At 31.2% G+C, this 19,490-nt stretch overlaps 1 protein-coding gene across 8 annotated transcripts in view; it reads right to left on the bottom strand.

Annotated features, from left to right (window-relative positions):
* LOC118201226 (U8 snoRNA-decapping enzyme-like) overlaps positions 1 to 19,490 on the bottom strand; it is a 25,659-nt gene extending 6,169 nt beyond the window's left edge. The window contains exons 1-5 of one of the 8 annotated variants that reach the window (XR_015039895.1): positions 19,079 to 19,490; positions 16,030 to 16,293; positions 15,110 to 15,257; positions 12,620 to 12,704; positions 2,460 to 2,755 (exon numbers count right to left, since the gene is read on the bottom strand). Coding sequence is in view for 3 of the 8 variants with exons in the window: in XM_035373281.2 (XP_035229172.1) it covers positions 12,525 to 12,704; positions 16,030 to 16,293; positions 19,079 to 19,363 (729 nt within the window). In the remaining 5 variants the exon portion in view is untranslated. Of the gene's footprint in view, positions 1 to 2,459; positions 2,756 to 8,495; positions 12,705 to 15,109; positions 15,258 to 16,029; positions 16,294 to 18,209; positions 18,715 to 19,078 lie in introns of those variants that run through there. The other 7 variants (XR_015039896.1, XR_004760211.2, XR_004760209.2 and 4 more) reach the window with 7 other exon arrangements.

Raw genomic sequence — 19,490 nt, 5'->3', positions numbered from 1 at the left:
TTTTCTGGTTTCTAACTCTTTTCAGATAGCTACGATTGTTATTCACTACAGAGCCGGTTTTGCTCTATTTTGTTACTAGGTTTTGCACTGAAAAGTTTAACACTTCCATTCTTAAACTCTGATGCAAAAAATTCTGCATAAGTTTCCTGTGAATTGTGCTTTGCATAACACTTAACAAGGAACATGTGCTGTTTAATCATGAGCATCATTCTCTGTGGCATTCAACTGGTCACTAAACATGTCTGCACTTCTCATTCGCTCAAATGTAATAACACAGCAAAGAACTCTGAACAGAACACTTGAGAGATGAGCATGTGACAACAAACGAAGGTTATATCGATGTCACCAGTGACCATTTCAAGCATTTTATATATATATATATATATATAAAGGAAAATTCTCCCATTCATGAAAAAGGGTACATTCTGTGTCAAGATTCCAATTATTTTTCTAGGTAGGTTTTATTTTGACCACTCTGTATACATGTTTGTCAATGAATAACACTGAAAAAAGTACCATTACCTGTGTCAAAGAATATAAGTCAGTAGAATTTGCATGTTGAAATTCCAAAACATTCAAAAACCACAATTAGATATTTATCATTTTAAACGTATTAAAACAGTATATAAAGAGAAATAAACATTTCATGTAAATTAAACAGAATTTCACATTTTTAATTGATGTGGTTATTAATACAAAATTCTCACTTCTCTTACTCTACATTTAGACAAGAATGTCCCAACAAGTATGTAACTCGAAGCTTTTTTGTTGTTGTTCAGGTAGAATAATCAAACATTTTCTGCTGATTTCTAACCCAACAATTGTTGAATAATTTTTTGTAATCTTAACCAGTTATAATCTTGAAAGCATAAAAACAAGTGCATGCAATGGAATAATGCATACTGGAGAAAATATAACAGTCAAGATGCAAAAATTGCTTTAGACTATCAACTTACAGGATACTTTAATTAAAAAACAATATACACTGCTTATTTTGAAATTATGATATGTAATATATTAAAAATTAAACTAGTGATTTAAAAAAAAACGTATGTATCACAGCACTAGTTATTTCATATTAAATTACTATGTATTACAATATGGGCTGCATTTAATGAGTCACAACCATGACCATAACTGATCTGTACTGTAAAATATACCTCTTAATACAAAAATAAAAGAAAAGAAAAGAATTTGGATAAACTCCATCCCTAAAGGAAAAAACACTGAACGAATGTAAATCAGAAATTATATCACTTTCAGAATACACTGTAACTTAGTGATTCAAATCATAACTTCAATCTGAAGATTGTTTATCCATTTAGTATCTTTATTAGTTATGACTTGCACTGAGAATGTTATAGAAGTCACTGTAATAGTGCATACCATTCCTTTCACTGTGCTTTGAAATTCAGTTGAGATGAACTCAACTGAATTTAAAGCACTTTGCAACTATATAGGCATTAATATAGTCTAAAACAGCTATACAGTGCACTCTTTAATCGCAGTTTTTTTAGAATAGTACTCTCAAAAGTTATTTTTTGCAACTATAAGTTCCAAAATAGCATCAGAAATGAAATTTAAAAGATCATATACCTCCAGGATGACCTTGGTCAATATGGACACCAGAAAACATGAACTGTATCAGAAACATAATTTTGTACAGTCACAAAAATTAGCTCATTGGCACATTAGTGCACTTTACAGTTTCCAATTCCAGACAATAATTTTGTATAACTCTTACAAGATCCTAATAATCGAACAAATAGACTTATTTCTAGCATTAGGGACAACGCTTGCCCAATCTAACACCACCAGACTATTTTTATAACATAAATGTTTAAACAATATTCAACCAGTATTAACGAGCTGAAAGATCACACTTTCAAAAACATTTGAAATGTTGTGCACAGAGTTATGCCATGTTTACCATAATTCATTTCTAGCATTTGGGGCAATGGTTGCCCAACTTAACAACACTAGACTGTTTTTATGATACAAATTTTTAAACAATATTCAACCAGTACAAGCTGAAAGATCAGACTTTCAAATACATTTGAAATGTTGTGCACCGAGTTATGCCATGTTTACAATATAAACTAAGTGAATGAATTACACAATTGATAGCATTTTTATGCCAGAATAATTTTCCATACAATGGAACATGTATGTTTGTGAAACAGTACTGCCTAGTTTTCTCTGAAGTATTTTAAAAACTCTAAGGTTCTTGGTCAATTTGTATAAATTCCACAATTACATATACAGTGGAACCTCGAGATGTGAGTTTAATTCGTTCCAGCATTGAGCTCCTATAGCGAATTTCTCGTATCTAGAAACAAACTTCCCCATTGAAAATAATGGAAATCCAGTTAATCCGTTCTGCAACCCCAAAAATATAAACATAAAAATATTTTTTTTTCTAATAAATAACACTGGTAAATAATATAACCATAGTTTACCTTTATGATAGCTTCCAACACCGAATTGCCTTTTAACTGCTTCTCGTTAATCCACGCCAACAACATCTAGGAGTTTTGGATGGTGCTGGGATGTAACAGTAACTCCTTTGGCCACATCAAGTTTCTTAATTTCTTCCTTCTTCTTCAGAATAGTGCAGATAGTCGCTGTCGAATGCAAGTCTTCGCCGATTCCGTCTCTTGTACCCAAGCACACCTGTTTATCTATGATTTATTTCTTACTTTCGATGGCCATGGCTTCCTTCTTTTTATTTGCAACACTATGAGTCAACAATCTTCTTGGAAGGCATCATGAAATAATTATTTTCACGTTAAATGTAAAAAACATTAACTCGCAAGCGCACAAACAAGTAAATCAAAGAACACTCATTGATAGTCGAGCCGGACCCGAAAATGGCGCCATGCATACCAACAGCCTGGCTCGTTGCTGGTTACTCGAGTCAATGCTCATATTTAGAGACTTTTTCACTCATACTTTTCTCGTATGTAGAGGTGCTAGTATCTCGAGGTTCCATTGTATTATTATGAACAATGTTTTACTTATGTTCACAATTCTTATTTTTGATGAAGACAACTCATTATGCCCAAAACCAAAAGGTATGTTTCCAAATTACCCATAATTAGATAATGTGCACATCTTACATAATGTAAGATAAAAAATATATATAAACGTAAATTATAATTTAAAGTAGCAATAGCTTCTTAACCTTTTCCAGTGGACAATACAATATTAATTTTCTATCCATTTTGGTCATTTAAAACAGTATTAAAGAAAAACGATGTGATAGGTTCCACATTCGACTCCCCTTTATTCAACAAATTTTAAGTTTCTAAAGTGATCTTAAATGTCCTTGAGCCTTATTTAATGTAGTCAATGCATGGGACATATATATTCCAGCCCCGGGGAAAAGGTTAAAGCTCAATTTTAATGTGGTAATCCAGGTCATATGACTTACATAACTACTTCAAAACTTAAAATTTCAATAACCGAAACCTTTCTTTCTCCTAATAAACTGCATATTCAAATAACTATACATTATCCTTCTACCTCTGTTCTAGCAAAGATGCTTTTCTTCCTACTGCAACAATATCTAAGACATTAATGTTCTCAACTGGCATAATTAATGTGCCAAAGAATTGCTGGCCACAAAATGTTTCACTACAATAAAAGAAATATGACTTAAATCTGCTACAACTGTATCCTCTTGCATCAATACAATTTCTAGGTTTGCTCTTCTTTATGTATTTCTATGTGTGCGTCATCAGCGATCTGCATCATTTTCTACATATTATTATTATTATATCTAACCAATAGGATTCGAAATCCGTTGGAGTTCTTCAGCAGGTTCAGCAGGTTTGAATCCTGTCACCCAGATTTAATAATAACAATAATATATAGAAAATGATGCCGATTATTGATGAAACACACATACAAGATCCATAAAGAATAAACCGTGGAAGTCATATACACTGAAGTGACAAAAGTTATGGGATAGCAGTATGCAAATATACAGATGGCAGTAGTATCGCGTAGAAAATTTATAAATGCGAAGTGCTTTGGCAGGGCTTTCATTTGTGTTCAATTTATTCATGTGAAGAGGCTTGACGTGATTATAGCCGCACGACGAGAATTAACAGACTTTGAACGGGGAATGGTAGTTGGAGCTAGAGGCATGGGTCATTCCGTTTCGGATATCGTTAGGGAATTCAACATTCCGAGATACACAGTGTCGAGAGTATCTAATTTCAGGCATAACATCCCACCATGGACAGCGCAGTGGCCGACCACCTGCACTTAACGACTGAGACCAGCGACGTCTGCGTATAGTTGTCAATGTCCACAGACAAGCAACACTGCATCAAATAACCACAGAAATCAATGTGGGATGTACGAGGGACGTGTCCGATAGGAAAGTGCGGCGAAATTTGTCTTCCTTGGGCTATGCCAGCAGAAGACCGACTCGAGTGTCTTTACTGACAGCACGACATCGCCTGCAGCGACTCTCGTGGGCTCGTGAGCATATCGGTTGGTCCCTAAACGAATGGAAAACCGTGGCTTGGTCAGATGAGTCACGATTTCAGTTGGTAAGAGCTGATGGTAGGGTTCGAGTGTGGCGCAGATCCCACGAAGCCATGGACCCAAGTTGTCAACAAGGCACTGTTCAAGCTGGTAGTGGTTCCATAATGGTCTGGGCTGTTTCTACATGGCATGGACTCGGTCCTCTGGTGCAACTGAACCGATCATTGACTGGAAATGGATACCTTCAGCTACTTGGAGATCACTTACAGCCATTCATGGACTTCACGTACTCAAACAACGATGGGATTTTTATGGATGACAATGCGCCATGTCACCGGGCCACAATTGTTCGCTATTGGTTAGAAGAACATTCTGGACAATTCTAGCGAATGATCTGGCCACCTAGATCGCCCGACATGAATCCCATCGAACATTTATGGGACATCATCGAGTTGTCAATTCGTGCCCAAAACCCTGCACCGTCAACACTTTCACAATTATGGACATGTATAGAGGCAGCATGGCTCAATATTCCTGCAAGGGACTTCCAACGACTTGTTGAGTCCATGCCACGTCGAGTTGCTGCACTTCGCCGGGCAAAAGGAGGACTGACAAAATATTAGGAGGTATCCCATGACTTTTGTCACTTCAGTGTACTATAAACAACAGGACCCAATCAGCAGATTTAAATCATATTGCTTTTATTGTAGTCAAACGCTTTGCAGCCACACATATTTTGACACATTAATCATGCCAGTTCCAGAACATTTACATTCTAGATTGTTGTGATAGGAAGAAAAGCATCAAAAAGCACCTTTGCAAGAAGAGAGTGCACAATTACTCCAATATGGCAGTTTATTAGGAAAAATAAAAGACTTCAATTCTCAAAATTTTAAAGTCCAAAGTAGTTACATCATCATCGTTATGTAAGTCATATGACTTGGGTTAGTGTCAAAATGCAGTGCAAAAAAGTTATTACTATTTTTTAAATAGAGAGGAGAAATACCCAAATTAAAATTAAGCATTAAAGTGCTATTGATAATTTATGTTTACATATTTTTTATCTCATATCTATCTATATATAATTTATAATAAGAAAATCTCTAAGGAAAAGAAATTTAATTAAATTTAATTGGCAATAAGCTATGAATTATTACAAAACATTTTAGTAGTAGCTTTCCAAGTCAGTATCCAAAGTTATTTAGATTTCTATTGAAGTAAAAATTATTTAAAATCTGTGAAGAAAAATCCTTTAACCGTAAAAATTCCAAATATTAAATTCAAAATCCAAAGTACTGAAAAAGTAGTTATTGTCACTAATTGCAGATTAATTGACTTGTCAAGGGGAACAAACCAATCTATCAATTAACAATAACCAAATAAAGTGAGAGTCTTTCATCTTTTTTAAAATAAGGATCAAATTAGTTATTTTGTTAGATTTAGATCATAAACTAAGAACAATACTCAATTATTAGAAAGATATTAATCTCCTTAAGGCAAAAATTTTTTTATCATAAACAAAATCTAAAATAAAAATTAGTAAGAAATTTTTCTTAATTTAAGGTATTCGTTGAGAACTGAATTAGACAAGATCCTTATTTTAGAAAAAACATTCCCCAGCATTCTCACTATATTGTAAAATCAATAAAAAATTGTCAGTATTTGTATAAATTAATATATATGAAAGAAGACATTCATGGGAAAATGTATTAAATTAATATATATTTTAAATTAAAACTTTTTTTATAATCAAACTTGAAAGTAAAGACAAAAGTTATATATTCTTTTGCATTAAAATGTTAATTTCAAAATCAAAACTAAAATGAATATATAGTTTTGGACTAAAACATTCTTTTATAATCAAACTCAAAATCAAAAGTAAAAATAAAATTTATATTTTCTTTCATATTAAAATGTTAATTTCAAAGTCAACAGTAAAATCAAAATTTATATATTCTTTTAAGTTAATATACAAATTTAGGAACAATGCCAGGAAGGAAATTAAAATTAATTTACTTGTCTGCAAAATTTTAAAAAATTGGCAGGAAATGTAAATATATTCAGTATTGGAATGTAATAAGATTGCCTTAATAAGTAGTTGGTGAAGTGTGTTCCCTATTTAAAATACAGTAGCCTTACATTGGCAAGAAAATCATACTGTTAGTTAAAGTTGTCATGAGAGACTAAGTTTTTTAGTAAACAAATTCTAAATTAAACAGAAGAAACTGATTAATTTTTTTCTGGCAGTGGTCTAAAAAATATAAAGAAGAAGGTATCTTCACTGGTAAAGGGCCGTTTACCAGACATGAAATAGACCCATTAATTAGTAACAAAATAGAATGCCTGAAAATAAATTTTGTAATTTAAATTATATACAAAAATTATTAATTTTTATTGTTAAAGATGTCCAATTAATGAGCAGTGAAATAGTGTTTTGAAATGTTGAAGATCAATGACATAAGTATGTGGAAGCTAGTTGCTTTCCCACTGTGGAAACAAAAACATACCGCATTCAGCTAAAGAAAATGATATGGACCATTACCAGTATCAGCCAATACGATGCCAGGTTGTTGGAATTCAAAAACAGTATGCAGGATTTCTCTGTGAATGTTAATTTAACATTGGCAATATGGTAAATTAACAAATTTTGGGTATAAAATAAAAGGCTTCATTATAGAACAGATTACAAAAGCAATATGGGAAAATAAGTTAGGTATGGTAGCCATTACAATAAGTGAAATGACATACCCTTGTCATACAGAATGGTATACGCACTCCAAAATGTCTCAAGTGTTGCCGTAATTTGTCTAGTGAAGTAAATCGATACATATAAACTTCAACTTTTGACTATTTCTTCACTAAATAAACCAGTGGATTTAATTAGGACAGGCCATTTAATGAAGTGTATGTGTTTAATCTATCTGCCATACATGCTATACAGAAGTACCTGAACCTCATATGCAAAAAGAGGAGGCAGTTCATTATGTACATGCATCAGGAGCAGGAAGTAAAGCCTGAAATGGTCGAGAACACTAACACATCACAGATTCAGGTTGAAGTGTTCTTGATGCCTATTCTGGGTGATACAAATTGCATAAGTTCAGGATCCCATTCTGCTGGAACTGCACTTCATCCATGTGCTGTTTCTGATCATTTGGCTCAGCACCCATTATGCTAACGCTAACCTTGGAAAGTAATATGCAGTTGCTAATATCTGCAAATACTGCACATGATAGAAAACAGCTGCACTATAACCTACCATACTTCCAATATTCCTCATGAAGACAATCTCAGATTTATCTTTTTACAATCAGATGTATCCTTATCAAAATACATGAAGAACTCGCTATGAAAAACCGATCATCATATTCCTTGTAGGATCAATGCAACCTCCTGGCATATTATTGAAAAACAGTAGCACTCTTACAAGGAGTAGCAATTACCATGTATGTTCTCTTGTCATTAATCTTCAAGGCCAATAAAGATTAATGACAAGAGATCATATAGAACAGCTTTCTGTTATGCATTGAAGTCCTTATGTAGTTTTCGTTTTCACAAATGTTGGTCATTTGTTGTACAAGAGTTGAACCTTTTGACTTTTACTTTTTATACTGCATATAAAATTTTTAGTAAACATAATTATTAAAACTAAGGGACTGTTTAAAACAGTGGATTTTGTGATTTTTATAAAATTTATTTTTTGAATTTAGAAATACCAAAACATGAATGTTTATATCACTTAAACATTTCTGCAATTGGGAATATATACCTTTAACCAACAGCTGCAAAACTAAAGGCCACATAAAGACTTTTGTGGACATGATGTATATTCACAGGACACTTTTCATTCATTTTTATCTGTAGAATGCATTCCAGGATTTCAACAGCTTTATTGTGGGATCTAGGATAACTTGTAAATATAATATTACTAAGAAGAAATGAAACTTTGTGTGAGACAGCTTTACGGTCATAACAGTTCTTCATTGCTCACGAAAAAATTCATGTTATAAACAATTTCTTTATTTTAACATTTTCAGAAAAAGACAGAGAAAGATAAAATGTTTGTGGCAAGATAGGCATCCCCTTTAACATTTTATAAGCATTTAAAATTACATGTTGAAAGTCATAATTAAAAATATAAGATTGATAGTCTGAACTAACGAGCAGTGCAAGACTTTTCTTCATAAGCTGTTACTCTATTATTAATTATGCATTATTATTAAGCAATTATTATTATGAGACTATATGCAAGTTTTCACATCTAATCTTAAGATACAATTTTAAAGAAATTTCAAATGCTTGAAAAAGATGCATGTGCAATAGTTTGCAAAGAAAGATATCTGTACCAATAATACATGAGGGTACATCAGAAAGACAGAGATGCAAGTTGCTTATTCTGGGTTAGACCATGTGCTATTCAAGAAAATTAGAAATTAAAGATGATATACTAAAATTTCCAAAAAATCTATTAGATATGACACATGTTTAAAATTAATGTAATTAAAAAAAAGAGAGTCTTAAAAATAAAAATGGGGTTAAAGGGTTTGAGTAAAATGGTGATATTAATATTAAAATCTGATTAACTATAATTTCATATTATGTGCACAAACACTATTTCTCACGTTTCTGAGATTTATCTCTACGGATACTTTACGCATCGCATAAACTTGATGTAGTTCAATCACTGGGGGCCGCATGAGCTGACTCAAGCAGATAAGGACAGATGTGCTCAGTCCTGTACTAATCTGCTCGAATATCAACACAAGGACAAAATTCTGAACCCGATCATCACTTGTGATGAAAAGTGGATTTACTTCAACAATACGGGATGAAAATGAGGCTGGTCTGCGCCCAGCGACGCCGTCGCTAGCATCGCAAAGCGCAATTTGACTAACAAAAAGATCATGTTTTGTATCTAGTAGGATTGCTATGGTATTTATCCACAAAGAGTACCTGAGAAAAAGCAAAACCCTTGACAGTAAGGTGTACAGCAAGATGCTAGCCCATGTTGACACTGCTATCAAAGAAAAACATTGAACTGATTTCCAGTGAAAAAAGGTAATATTCCATCAAGATAATGCAAGACCCTGTGTGTCTGCTTCACCAGTTGTCTCTGTATGAACTCGAATGTGATCTTTTGCCCCACCCACCATATAGCCCCGACATTGCTCCTTCAAACTTTCAAGCATTTACTTTTTTCACACCTGCAGCTACATCTTGCTGGTGCTGTCTTCCATTCTGCGCAGTATGTCCAAAATATGGTTATCTGTTTTTGGACTCGCTGCCACCAAGTTTCTGGGCCAAAGGCTTTGAAAAACTACCAAAACATTGTAGAAAATCATAGATTTGAGCGGTGATTACTACCCGCACTGAAAGTACTGTTTTTATTTTTTTCCCCTAACTTTATAAAGAATGTTTTTTGCCAAAAAATTCACTACAACCAGATTTATGTTTAAATACTCTCATGAAGTTTTAGTACTTTAGAATAATAATCTGGCAATTGTAAAAAATTCATTAAAGTACAAATATTTTTCATTTTTAAATGCAAGTAATATTACAACTTGACTATTTGCTAACACTGAAGCCTGCCAGCGTTTTCTCCAACACAAAATCCATAAAATTCTGTAACACAAGATCTCCATTTTGAAAAAAATTTATATTGATCATTATTTTTCACAATAATTTGTATAGAAATGCTCATTATATAATATTTTAACATTAAAAGCCTCTTATTAAACAATATATTTTTATGTACAAATGCAAACATTTTGCTCTTCAGTTTGTGTATGGCCCTAGAATATGATTCTCAGTTTTAATATTAAACATCTTGGTCAATTTTTGTGTTTGGCTTTTAAAACGAATACAAAATTTTCTTTAATATTAGTATACAGACAGGCGGAATGTATAACAAGTTACATTTCTTTTTTTGTTTGTTTGTTTGTTTGTTTAAAAATACAAAAACATGAATATCTGCATCAAACATTTTTGCAACTCAAAGTGTATGTCAATGACAAACGATTGCAAAAGTAACTGTAAAAATTTAGGGGAAAAAAAATGAAGACTATCTGCAGTTCTTGGCCAGTATTCCTATTATAGGTACAATATTCTTTTAAACTAGCAATGAACTGAACTGAAGCCATAAATAAGAGAAAGGTCACTGTTGCATGTGCTGAATTTTTAGTGTTGTGGGACATTAGACCATGCATTATATTTACATAGATCTTGAAATTTATCAAGATATAAAAGATAAAGAATATGTGCACTTCTAGAGACAAATCTGCACTTTTTTTAATATCCAAAATTTACATTTTTTAAATTTCTTATAAACAATCACTTAAGTTCGTTTTAATACAGATTTGACCATTAAAATAATTAATAAGTAATCCCTCAGTAAATTCTGTATATGCCTGAACATAAGGGAAGAGCACATTTTTTCCTTCAAAAATTTAGTTGAAATTCAAAATCCCTACATACACTAAAATAGAAAAAAATTCTGTAATGTTCAAACATGTCATCAGTGTTGCCAAATGGGTAAAATGGATGGAAAGTTTTGCAATTAAGTTGCTGTAAAGTTAAACACTGGACACCTACGAAGATAGTTTTAACCCCACTAACCCTATCTGAAGCTAGGATACTTTTTATTCATTTCCCATCTTGTATATGATCTACGGTACCTGTGTTAGTCTTATTTTCTATGACATTTTACTTTCGTCTGAAAGATGAATGGGAAAATACATACTTATACTGCAAATTTCAGACTACAAGTGACTACATTTCTTGAAAATTCTGACAACAATATGGCAATTCTCCATAAATGAAAAGTTTGAGAGTAGAGAAGAAAACATCTTGAACTAACAAAGATGTTGAAATAAAAAAAGAAGCAAGTGCTCAGGCATAAATTTTCATAATCATCAGATTTTTCTGTTTTCCCAACAATGCAACAAACCAACAATATAAATAGTTTTGAAAAGAAAACAACTCATTTTCATAAAGCAAGTAACTTATTTCATTTAAAATTATTGTTTTCATAAACTTCAGAAGTAAAAATTGGCAATTTATCACTGGCACCTGGCTAATGGAAAAATACATATGTCTTTTATGAGATTAATGAATCTCTATATAAGCCAACCCACTGTAATTTAGCTTTAGAAAAAGTTCCAAAAATTCTCGGTCACTGCAAGGACATGTACAGTAAAGTCAAAGAATGCCTTTTTTAAATAAATAAAGCAAAAAATGCAAAGGATTTTTGCCTAGAAATGCATTGTTGTGGAAAAAGTGCAGCTGCTGATTCATTATAAATAAGCATCTAAACATAAAGTAGTAGTTTGGGAATGATGTGTCACTCTTATCTTTTTCCAATGCTGCTAAATTTTGTCAAAGAGTTTGCTGCAAGCAACTGAAGACCTAAAATTTTTTGGCTTATCAACAGAGATTTAGGAGCTAATTTTAATTGAGATCCTTATTTCTAAATAAGATGTAATTTTTCCAAACCTATTTAAACCCAAAGTGGAAATATTCTTGTTTGCAGAAGCACCATAAATTTTGAAACATAGAAATTTCATTTAACCCTCTGAGTGGCACAAGATTTTATATTTATCATAAAGAACAGTATTTAAACAGCATTTATTAATTTAGTTTGTGTAATTACTTATTTTAGTCTGTATTTTCATAAACTTACATTCATTAGGATGACATTTACATTATTAAAGAAAGTAAGAAAGCAAAATATCTTAAATTATAAGCTAATACATGCCAAGTAGCAAAACTTCTGATGACCGGATAAAACCAGTCATAACGCTCAGAGGTTAAAAAAAGCAGCTAGGAGAAAAATAGTTGTTTTCTCATTTTGATATAGACTTTTAATTTCTCTGCATTACACAGAAGTGCCCTAAAATTGACATATGCTATCATAAGATGATATTGAAAATATACTAACGTAAGAATGTATCATTTAACAACAGTATTAATCTAGGATTTAATTTTAACAATAACATTTTCATAAATTTTAAAATAAATGTAAATATGATTCAACATAGATTAATTTTAAGTGCTGCAATGATTTCTTCGTATGCCATAACTTTAGCCTGAATTAAGAAATTTAATAGCTGATCTTTTGCATTACCTATAAAACAGTTTTTCAGAAATGTTGGAAATCCACGAATTCCATCTTGCATTGTAAATAGAGGAACTCTAATCATGCCAAAAGTCTGAAATGAAGAAAATTATATCAGATAAAAAACTTAAACGTATATATTCAACCAAGGAAAGCATTTAATAAAAATATTATGTTTCTTTTAAAATTCTTATTCATTAATTTTAATTAACAATGCTAGTCCCATATATGCCAGATATAGAAGACAAGTTTTATGATATCTTAAGTTTTTTAAATGCTGCTTTAGTTATGTATTTCCATAAGGATATAAAGAAAATACTATTTAAATTATAAAATTTTTAAATCATAATTTGAATATTCTCATTTATCTAGCTCTAGAAAACTAATATTAAAAATTTACAATAAAACTTGCATATAAATCATGATAACCAACTAAAAGCTTTTTAATAAAGTGCAGAGCATAAAATAATTGAAAAATTATAATTTGGATATTTTAATTTAAGATAGCTTTAGACAACTAATACTAAAAATTTACAAAAAAACCTTATATATATATATATATATACAGTCAAAAGTCGTTAATTCGGACACCCATAATCCGGACCTCAAAGCTACAAACTTTCTGCGCATGCGTCGCGTTCACGCATGCGCACAGGCGTTTACGAGAGCGCATAAGACCCTTACAGCTCCGTCTTTGATATGATTTAAATCATGTTCCTCGTCATTATAATTCGCTTCCGATAGTGAAGAAAGTGACCCAGAGGTTATTGAAAACGAAAACATTTCGATTGACAAATTAGTCGGTATTCTCAACACAGCAATTATAGGACTTGAACAGCGGAACTTTGTAACTAAACAAGAAATTATATCTGTTTAATAGAATTAAAGAGAAAGTATTATCACATGAAACGAAGCAACTTACATTGAAGGAAATGTTTAATAAAGTAAACAAATAAATATTAAGCTTTTGCTTTTTGTAAATTTTGATACCCTTTAGATCATAATTGTTCTTTATTTCATAAATTACGGTTTCATATTTTTAATTTTGTAATTTCTGCATGCCATCTTACCAGATTTAAACTGATGATCTATAATCCGGAAAAATCGATAATCCGGAATCGCCGAAGTCCCGACGAGTCCGGATTAACGACTTTTGACTGTATATATATATATATATATATATATACATATACATGCATATTATTTCAAAAGAATAAATTGAATTTAAATACAAATTTAATTAATTCTTTGCGCCATTGCTGCTAGGAATGAAATTTAAATTTTAACAAACATGTATATACGTAAAAAGAAAATTTAAAGTTAAAATAATTAAAAAATGTGCAAACATATAAAAGATTTAATTTTCGAACTAATCTACAATATCATTTAAATTCAGAGTCACTAATGCTTAATAATGAATTTCTTTTCTTTAACCAATGAAATAATACTATGCTGAATGCCATTATGAAAGAAATTATGTTAATAAAAAAAAGGAAGGATGGAAAAGAAATGAAAGAAAAAAGTCTGAACTCGTCTTGGATCATATCATTTCTAATTCTCCCATAATATATGATGGTTACGTTCAAACTCAGTAACAGTAGAGAGTTATGCTGAGGTATTGATAGCATATACAAATATTTCAAAAACAACTCTGGCACTTTTCTTTTTAATGTATACAGAAATTTATAAAAAAAAGTATCATCATATTGTGTTTTGATTCTACAATTAGTTGTATCTATGCTTGAGGTTACTTAAAAGTAATTTTTTGTGTTCTTAGATTTGCAGAATACTGTACTCTTCTGCTATTACGAGATTAAAAAATGTATGAATATATGTATAGATTATGTGTTCATATATGCATGTATATATGTAAGCATGAATGTATACACATATATGCACATACATACACACGTGCATACATTCATATATTTCTGAATCTGGTCCCGATAACAGAACAATACCTAGAATAGTAGAGAAATAAACATGAGATAAATAAGTTCAGAAAACTCCCTGTTACATGAATCATGTCCATCCATACTATTTCATGAATAAATCTGTTTGAATGGTGTATGTGTATTTGTGCTCATGACTACAGTGGTGGTCAAACTATACCTATACAGTACAAAGTCTTTAATCCAGACGTCCATAATCTGGACCTCAAAGCTACAAACTTTATGTGCATGCATAATGTGTTTAAGCATGCACATAATACATTTACACATGCGCGTTTAATGCGTGCATCCGCTACGCATGCACGTAAAGAGAAGAGATACTGTTTATAGAAGAGAGAATTAAAGAGAAAGTATTAGCACAAAAAAAAGCAACTTAAACAACTTATATTGAAAGACATGCTTAATAAAGTAAACAAATAAAGCTTTTTTTTTTTTTTTTTTTTTTTTTTTTTTGTAAATTTTGATACTCTTTAGATCATAATTGTTCATTATTTCAAAAATTACGATTTCATATTTTTAATTGTAAAATTTCTGCATGCCATCTTACCAGATTTAAATTGATGATCTATAATCCGGAAAAAACCCTAATCCAGAATTGCCGAAGTCCCGACGAGTCCGGATTACGGACTTTGTACTGTATTCTAGAGAGCACAGACCACCAAAGTTACTGCAGATACATATTCTTGCAGTAAGTTCTGAAATAATTGCAGTAAGTTCTATTTTGAGAAAATACAATATTATCAAATTTTACAGATTATACATGAAAGGGATTTCACAAAACATTTCCCTAACCATGAAAGCATATTAAGAATTTTCAAGTTTCTAAGCTACTAAATACAAAGACCAGTCATTATATCTGTTAAGATTAATCTTTAATATATTTAATAAAAGCATGAACAAAGTACATTATTGCAAGGAAAATATGCACTGGGAAAGGCTTTCAGTAAGACACATTATATTAACAATATTTGCATTTGTAGACCAAATTCTTGCAATTTTATGTTGTTTTTTATTCCTGATAAATAAACTTATACCTGAATATTGCTGAAAAACAACTGCCTTATGTCATTACATAAGATGATCACCGATTATTACTGAAGATAGATTACAATTACTGTACGAAATACAGTAATGTACTGCATTTACAATAGTGCCAAATTAAAAGGTAATCCATTTTTATTGATCAGCACATAATTTACATGAAAAATTTTTAAATACAAGCTGGAAATAAAAATAATTTAGGTATGTTAATCTCCCAAGAGTATCCTGGCAAGGACATGTTGCAAAACTGAAAATCTCTACAACTAACAACCTAAGCGACCCCCCCCCTTTTTTTTTTTTTTTTTTTTTTGATATGCCCAAATCTTAGGCATTAATTCCTGAAAGAAAAAGCTACAAATGTTAAAATTTTCATTACTATACTTGGCACATATAAAAACAACAGTTGGGAAAACTAATATGACTTACCTCAATACCATAGTCCCGTGCATCTAGTGCATTTTTTTCGATATGCTGAAATTCTTCTTTGGATACTTCCTTTCCATAGAAATGAAAACATGTTTTTGCCTCAATATTCACATGACTGAATAAGTGATTTTCATCTGTAACGAAATATTTTGAATTCAAATTTATTTCTTCCTCAAGCTCTCGATTCAATCCTTTTACTATATTTGTTCCTTCTTCAATTATACCACCAGGAAATCCAATGCAGCCATCAAAACGAAGTTGCATCTGTTCAATAAACATTAAAAGTTTATAAACATCTCGCACATTTTCATACGCACAATCTTTCTTTTATATCATACATAATTTCCACAGATAATATACGCTGATACTACTACTGAACTTTCTTTAAAAAATGAGACAAAATAAATTGGCTCTCTTAATTAAAAAGAAAACAGTTAAAAGACTTTCTCTCATCTGCCTCGTCTTGCGTCCAGTCAGTTAAATATACAGAGAAATAAAAACACTTAAGGAAAGAGTAAAATTGCATTTAAAAAAAAAGGAACAAATTTTTTACCAAGATTAACGCAAAATATTTTTTTTATTAAGAAGCATAACTAATTACACAGAATAAACAGCTGTTTTTCTTTCACATATATGGTTCAATTTCTAAGATACAAATATGATATTTTTAGAAATATTGACTCATAATGTGTCATTACAATTTTCAGACAAACAGCTAACCTTATTTAATATTCTGGTATACCGTAACTATCAGCCCTTGATAGTTACAGTATACCAGAGTGATGCTCCTTGCTTTTTTAAATTTACTGGCTGATTGCTTTGCTAAGTGTGCCACCACTTTGAAAATAACTGTTGCCTTTCATGCATTAGCTTGGTGAAAAATTAGTTGCCAGCCAAGTTTGCAACTTTTTAATGGATGTACAAATAATCAGACAGTACCTTCAGCATATATACATAATTCATTGACCGAAGATTGAAATTTATCAATATTACTGAGTAGTTATTCAAGCTATAAAATATTTTTGAAAATCACCAGTCAGATGCTAGATTTAATAAAATCATTTAAATATACAACTTGAATTGCACTGGAACTAGTATGCTACTCCCTTCAAAGTTATGTAAAGAATAAGGCAATTTTCATATAAAGTGTGAAAAAGGAGAAGGAAAAAAAGTAAAGTTGTAAAAAATAAGAGAATCAAGATGCAACAGACTAGAATATTCAGTTAAAAGTTCTTAATATGGCAGTCAAACAAAATGAGGATCTTTACTTTGTGTGAAGCCGACTGAAATTACCTTAGGTAAAATCCAGAAACATAATTGCAGCATTGCTGCAGCTGAGATTTGGAAAAGATTTTAAAAACAGCTTAAAAAATCTTGAAAAAGCAAGTATAAAATTATTTAAAATACCATAATGAATAAGCACCATTAAAAACACATTTTTAGTATATATCTTAACAAAATATAAAGGATTAGGCACTGGAATAAGTAAAAGAAAAATATGCAAGCATTGCCTTCTTTCGCATTCTTCACGTAAAAAGGATAAAAATATATATTAAAAATAAATAGCATAATTTTATACATGTGTAACATAAAGTTCAATATTAGTTTCATTTTAAAATAATAAAAAAACTGTATGCTTGAAATTTTGGCACAAGGTATGTGATGACATGACAATATTTCCTCATTAACAATCGATAGACATATTACATCATCCCCAAACGAAACATCAGTTAAAAAAATAACTAATTAAATTTCAGAAAAGTAAAGCTAGCCAAGAAATATTGATTTACAAAATGCATAACTTATAAATGGTGGACAAATCTTTACATCAAGAATCAACCTTTCTATATCCTATTTCACCTAAAATGAATAATATTTTCTTTTCAAATTGCTTTCAAACAGCAACAGACAGACAAAACTTTCACAGACTGAAATTAAAATAAAAGAATTTTAAAACAATCTACAATTCAGGTACAATGTACTGAGGGTAAAAAAAATATCCAAACCTTTCAACACAGATTTGACACTAGTGAAAAACATTCTTCCATAAAGACTCTAAATTTCTTTTATCAGCTTTCACACATTAATTAAACATTGTGAAGTGCTATATAGCTTTAATTAAGTAATCAAAAAGTGTAATCATAATAATAACTGCTTAAACACAATCATCATCAGCCTACCGAAACAAGAGTCTTTATTTCGTGATGAAGAAAATATGTATCTGGACTATCAGCATAAATGCAGCAATGGGCAACATGACCATAATCACTAAATTTTAGTGCATCGTCAAAAGTTATGTATTTGAATTGAGGATCACAATTAATTAGATTTGATATATTTGCACTCATTACTCCCAAAATTACTTGCAATACTTATTGCATCGAAATGTTTACTACAAGCAAAGAACGTCTGTGTACAAATGCATATTCTTTGCTACAAGCACAATCGATTAATAAGTTTGGCGCATACTCCGTGGTTAGCGATTTATCAGCTCTTGGCGAAATTGCGACTATACGAGCAGGGAAATATAAATTAATATTAAAGAACCTTGGAGTACAGGAAAAATGTTGTCTGAATCCACTGGCCATGTCTGAACCCAAGAATTTTATTGAACGATTCGGAATTCAGAGAACAACCTTGGTAGCGATTTGGCTCCTGAATGTTAGCGACATTTTCACACGCCAACGGAAGTAAATATTATATAGGTAGGAACAAGGGGAAAATATGTAAAAGGATTTAAACAAAGTGTTTATTTATATTTGACTGCTGATTACCCGTTGAAATCTATATGATTATAATCAGATAAAAAGTGAGGTAATTTAAATGGAATTTTAACTTTGCTTAAAACTAATGTTATGCATTTCCGACCTGTTTCAAAAGTCGCTTGAAATTCGATAAATATTGAATAATTTGAAACAAATCGTTCTTTACATATTCATACCCAAAATGAAAAAAGACGATAAATATCGTCACTCCACCTTAAAAAGCCTTCGGAGTGGCGAATCCGAGCCTTAAAATTACTTTTAGGTGAGCAATAAAAAGTTCTTACCTGAAGAAATCCCGGGTTGACTTCTTCGTTGAAAGTAGATGCGAATTTTGCATCCGAAACATACTTACATGCTAATTCAAGGAGGTTTGTGCTAATTACAACTATACACTGAAGTAATAAATTAGAAAGCTCGCACACATAACCATGTTCCTTCGAAGTAATGTCGCTTATAATTATAATCAAAACCGACGCGGGTATTACTGTCGCAATTAAAAGTTCTGCAGTGAAATGTTCAAAAAATTTATGCAATGCAAAATGATAGCAAAGAATTTTGATGGTCACCATTGTAATTTTACGTGAGCCTTAAAATTACACATTCCTGAACGGCAACGCTTCGAAACAAATCGCGGCATCAGTTGTCAACAAAGTTTAAAACACCTGTGAAAAACCACGTAGCAAGGCAATTCTTATC

This window comes from Stegodyphus dumicola, chromosome 2 (genome assembly GCF_044657685.1).
Source record: "Stegodyphus dumicola isolate Sdum_Otavi_A_Nest chromosome 2, ASM4465768v1".
Classification (NCBI taxonomy): Eukaryota; Metazoa; Arthropoda; class Arachnida; order Araneae; family Eresidae; genus Stegodyphus; species Stegodyphus dumicola.
This window is presented reverse-complemented; position numbering and strand designations above follow the sequence as displayed.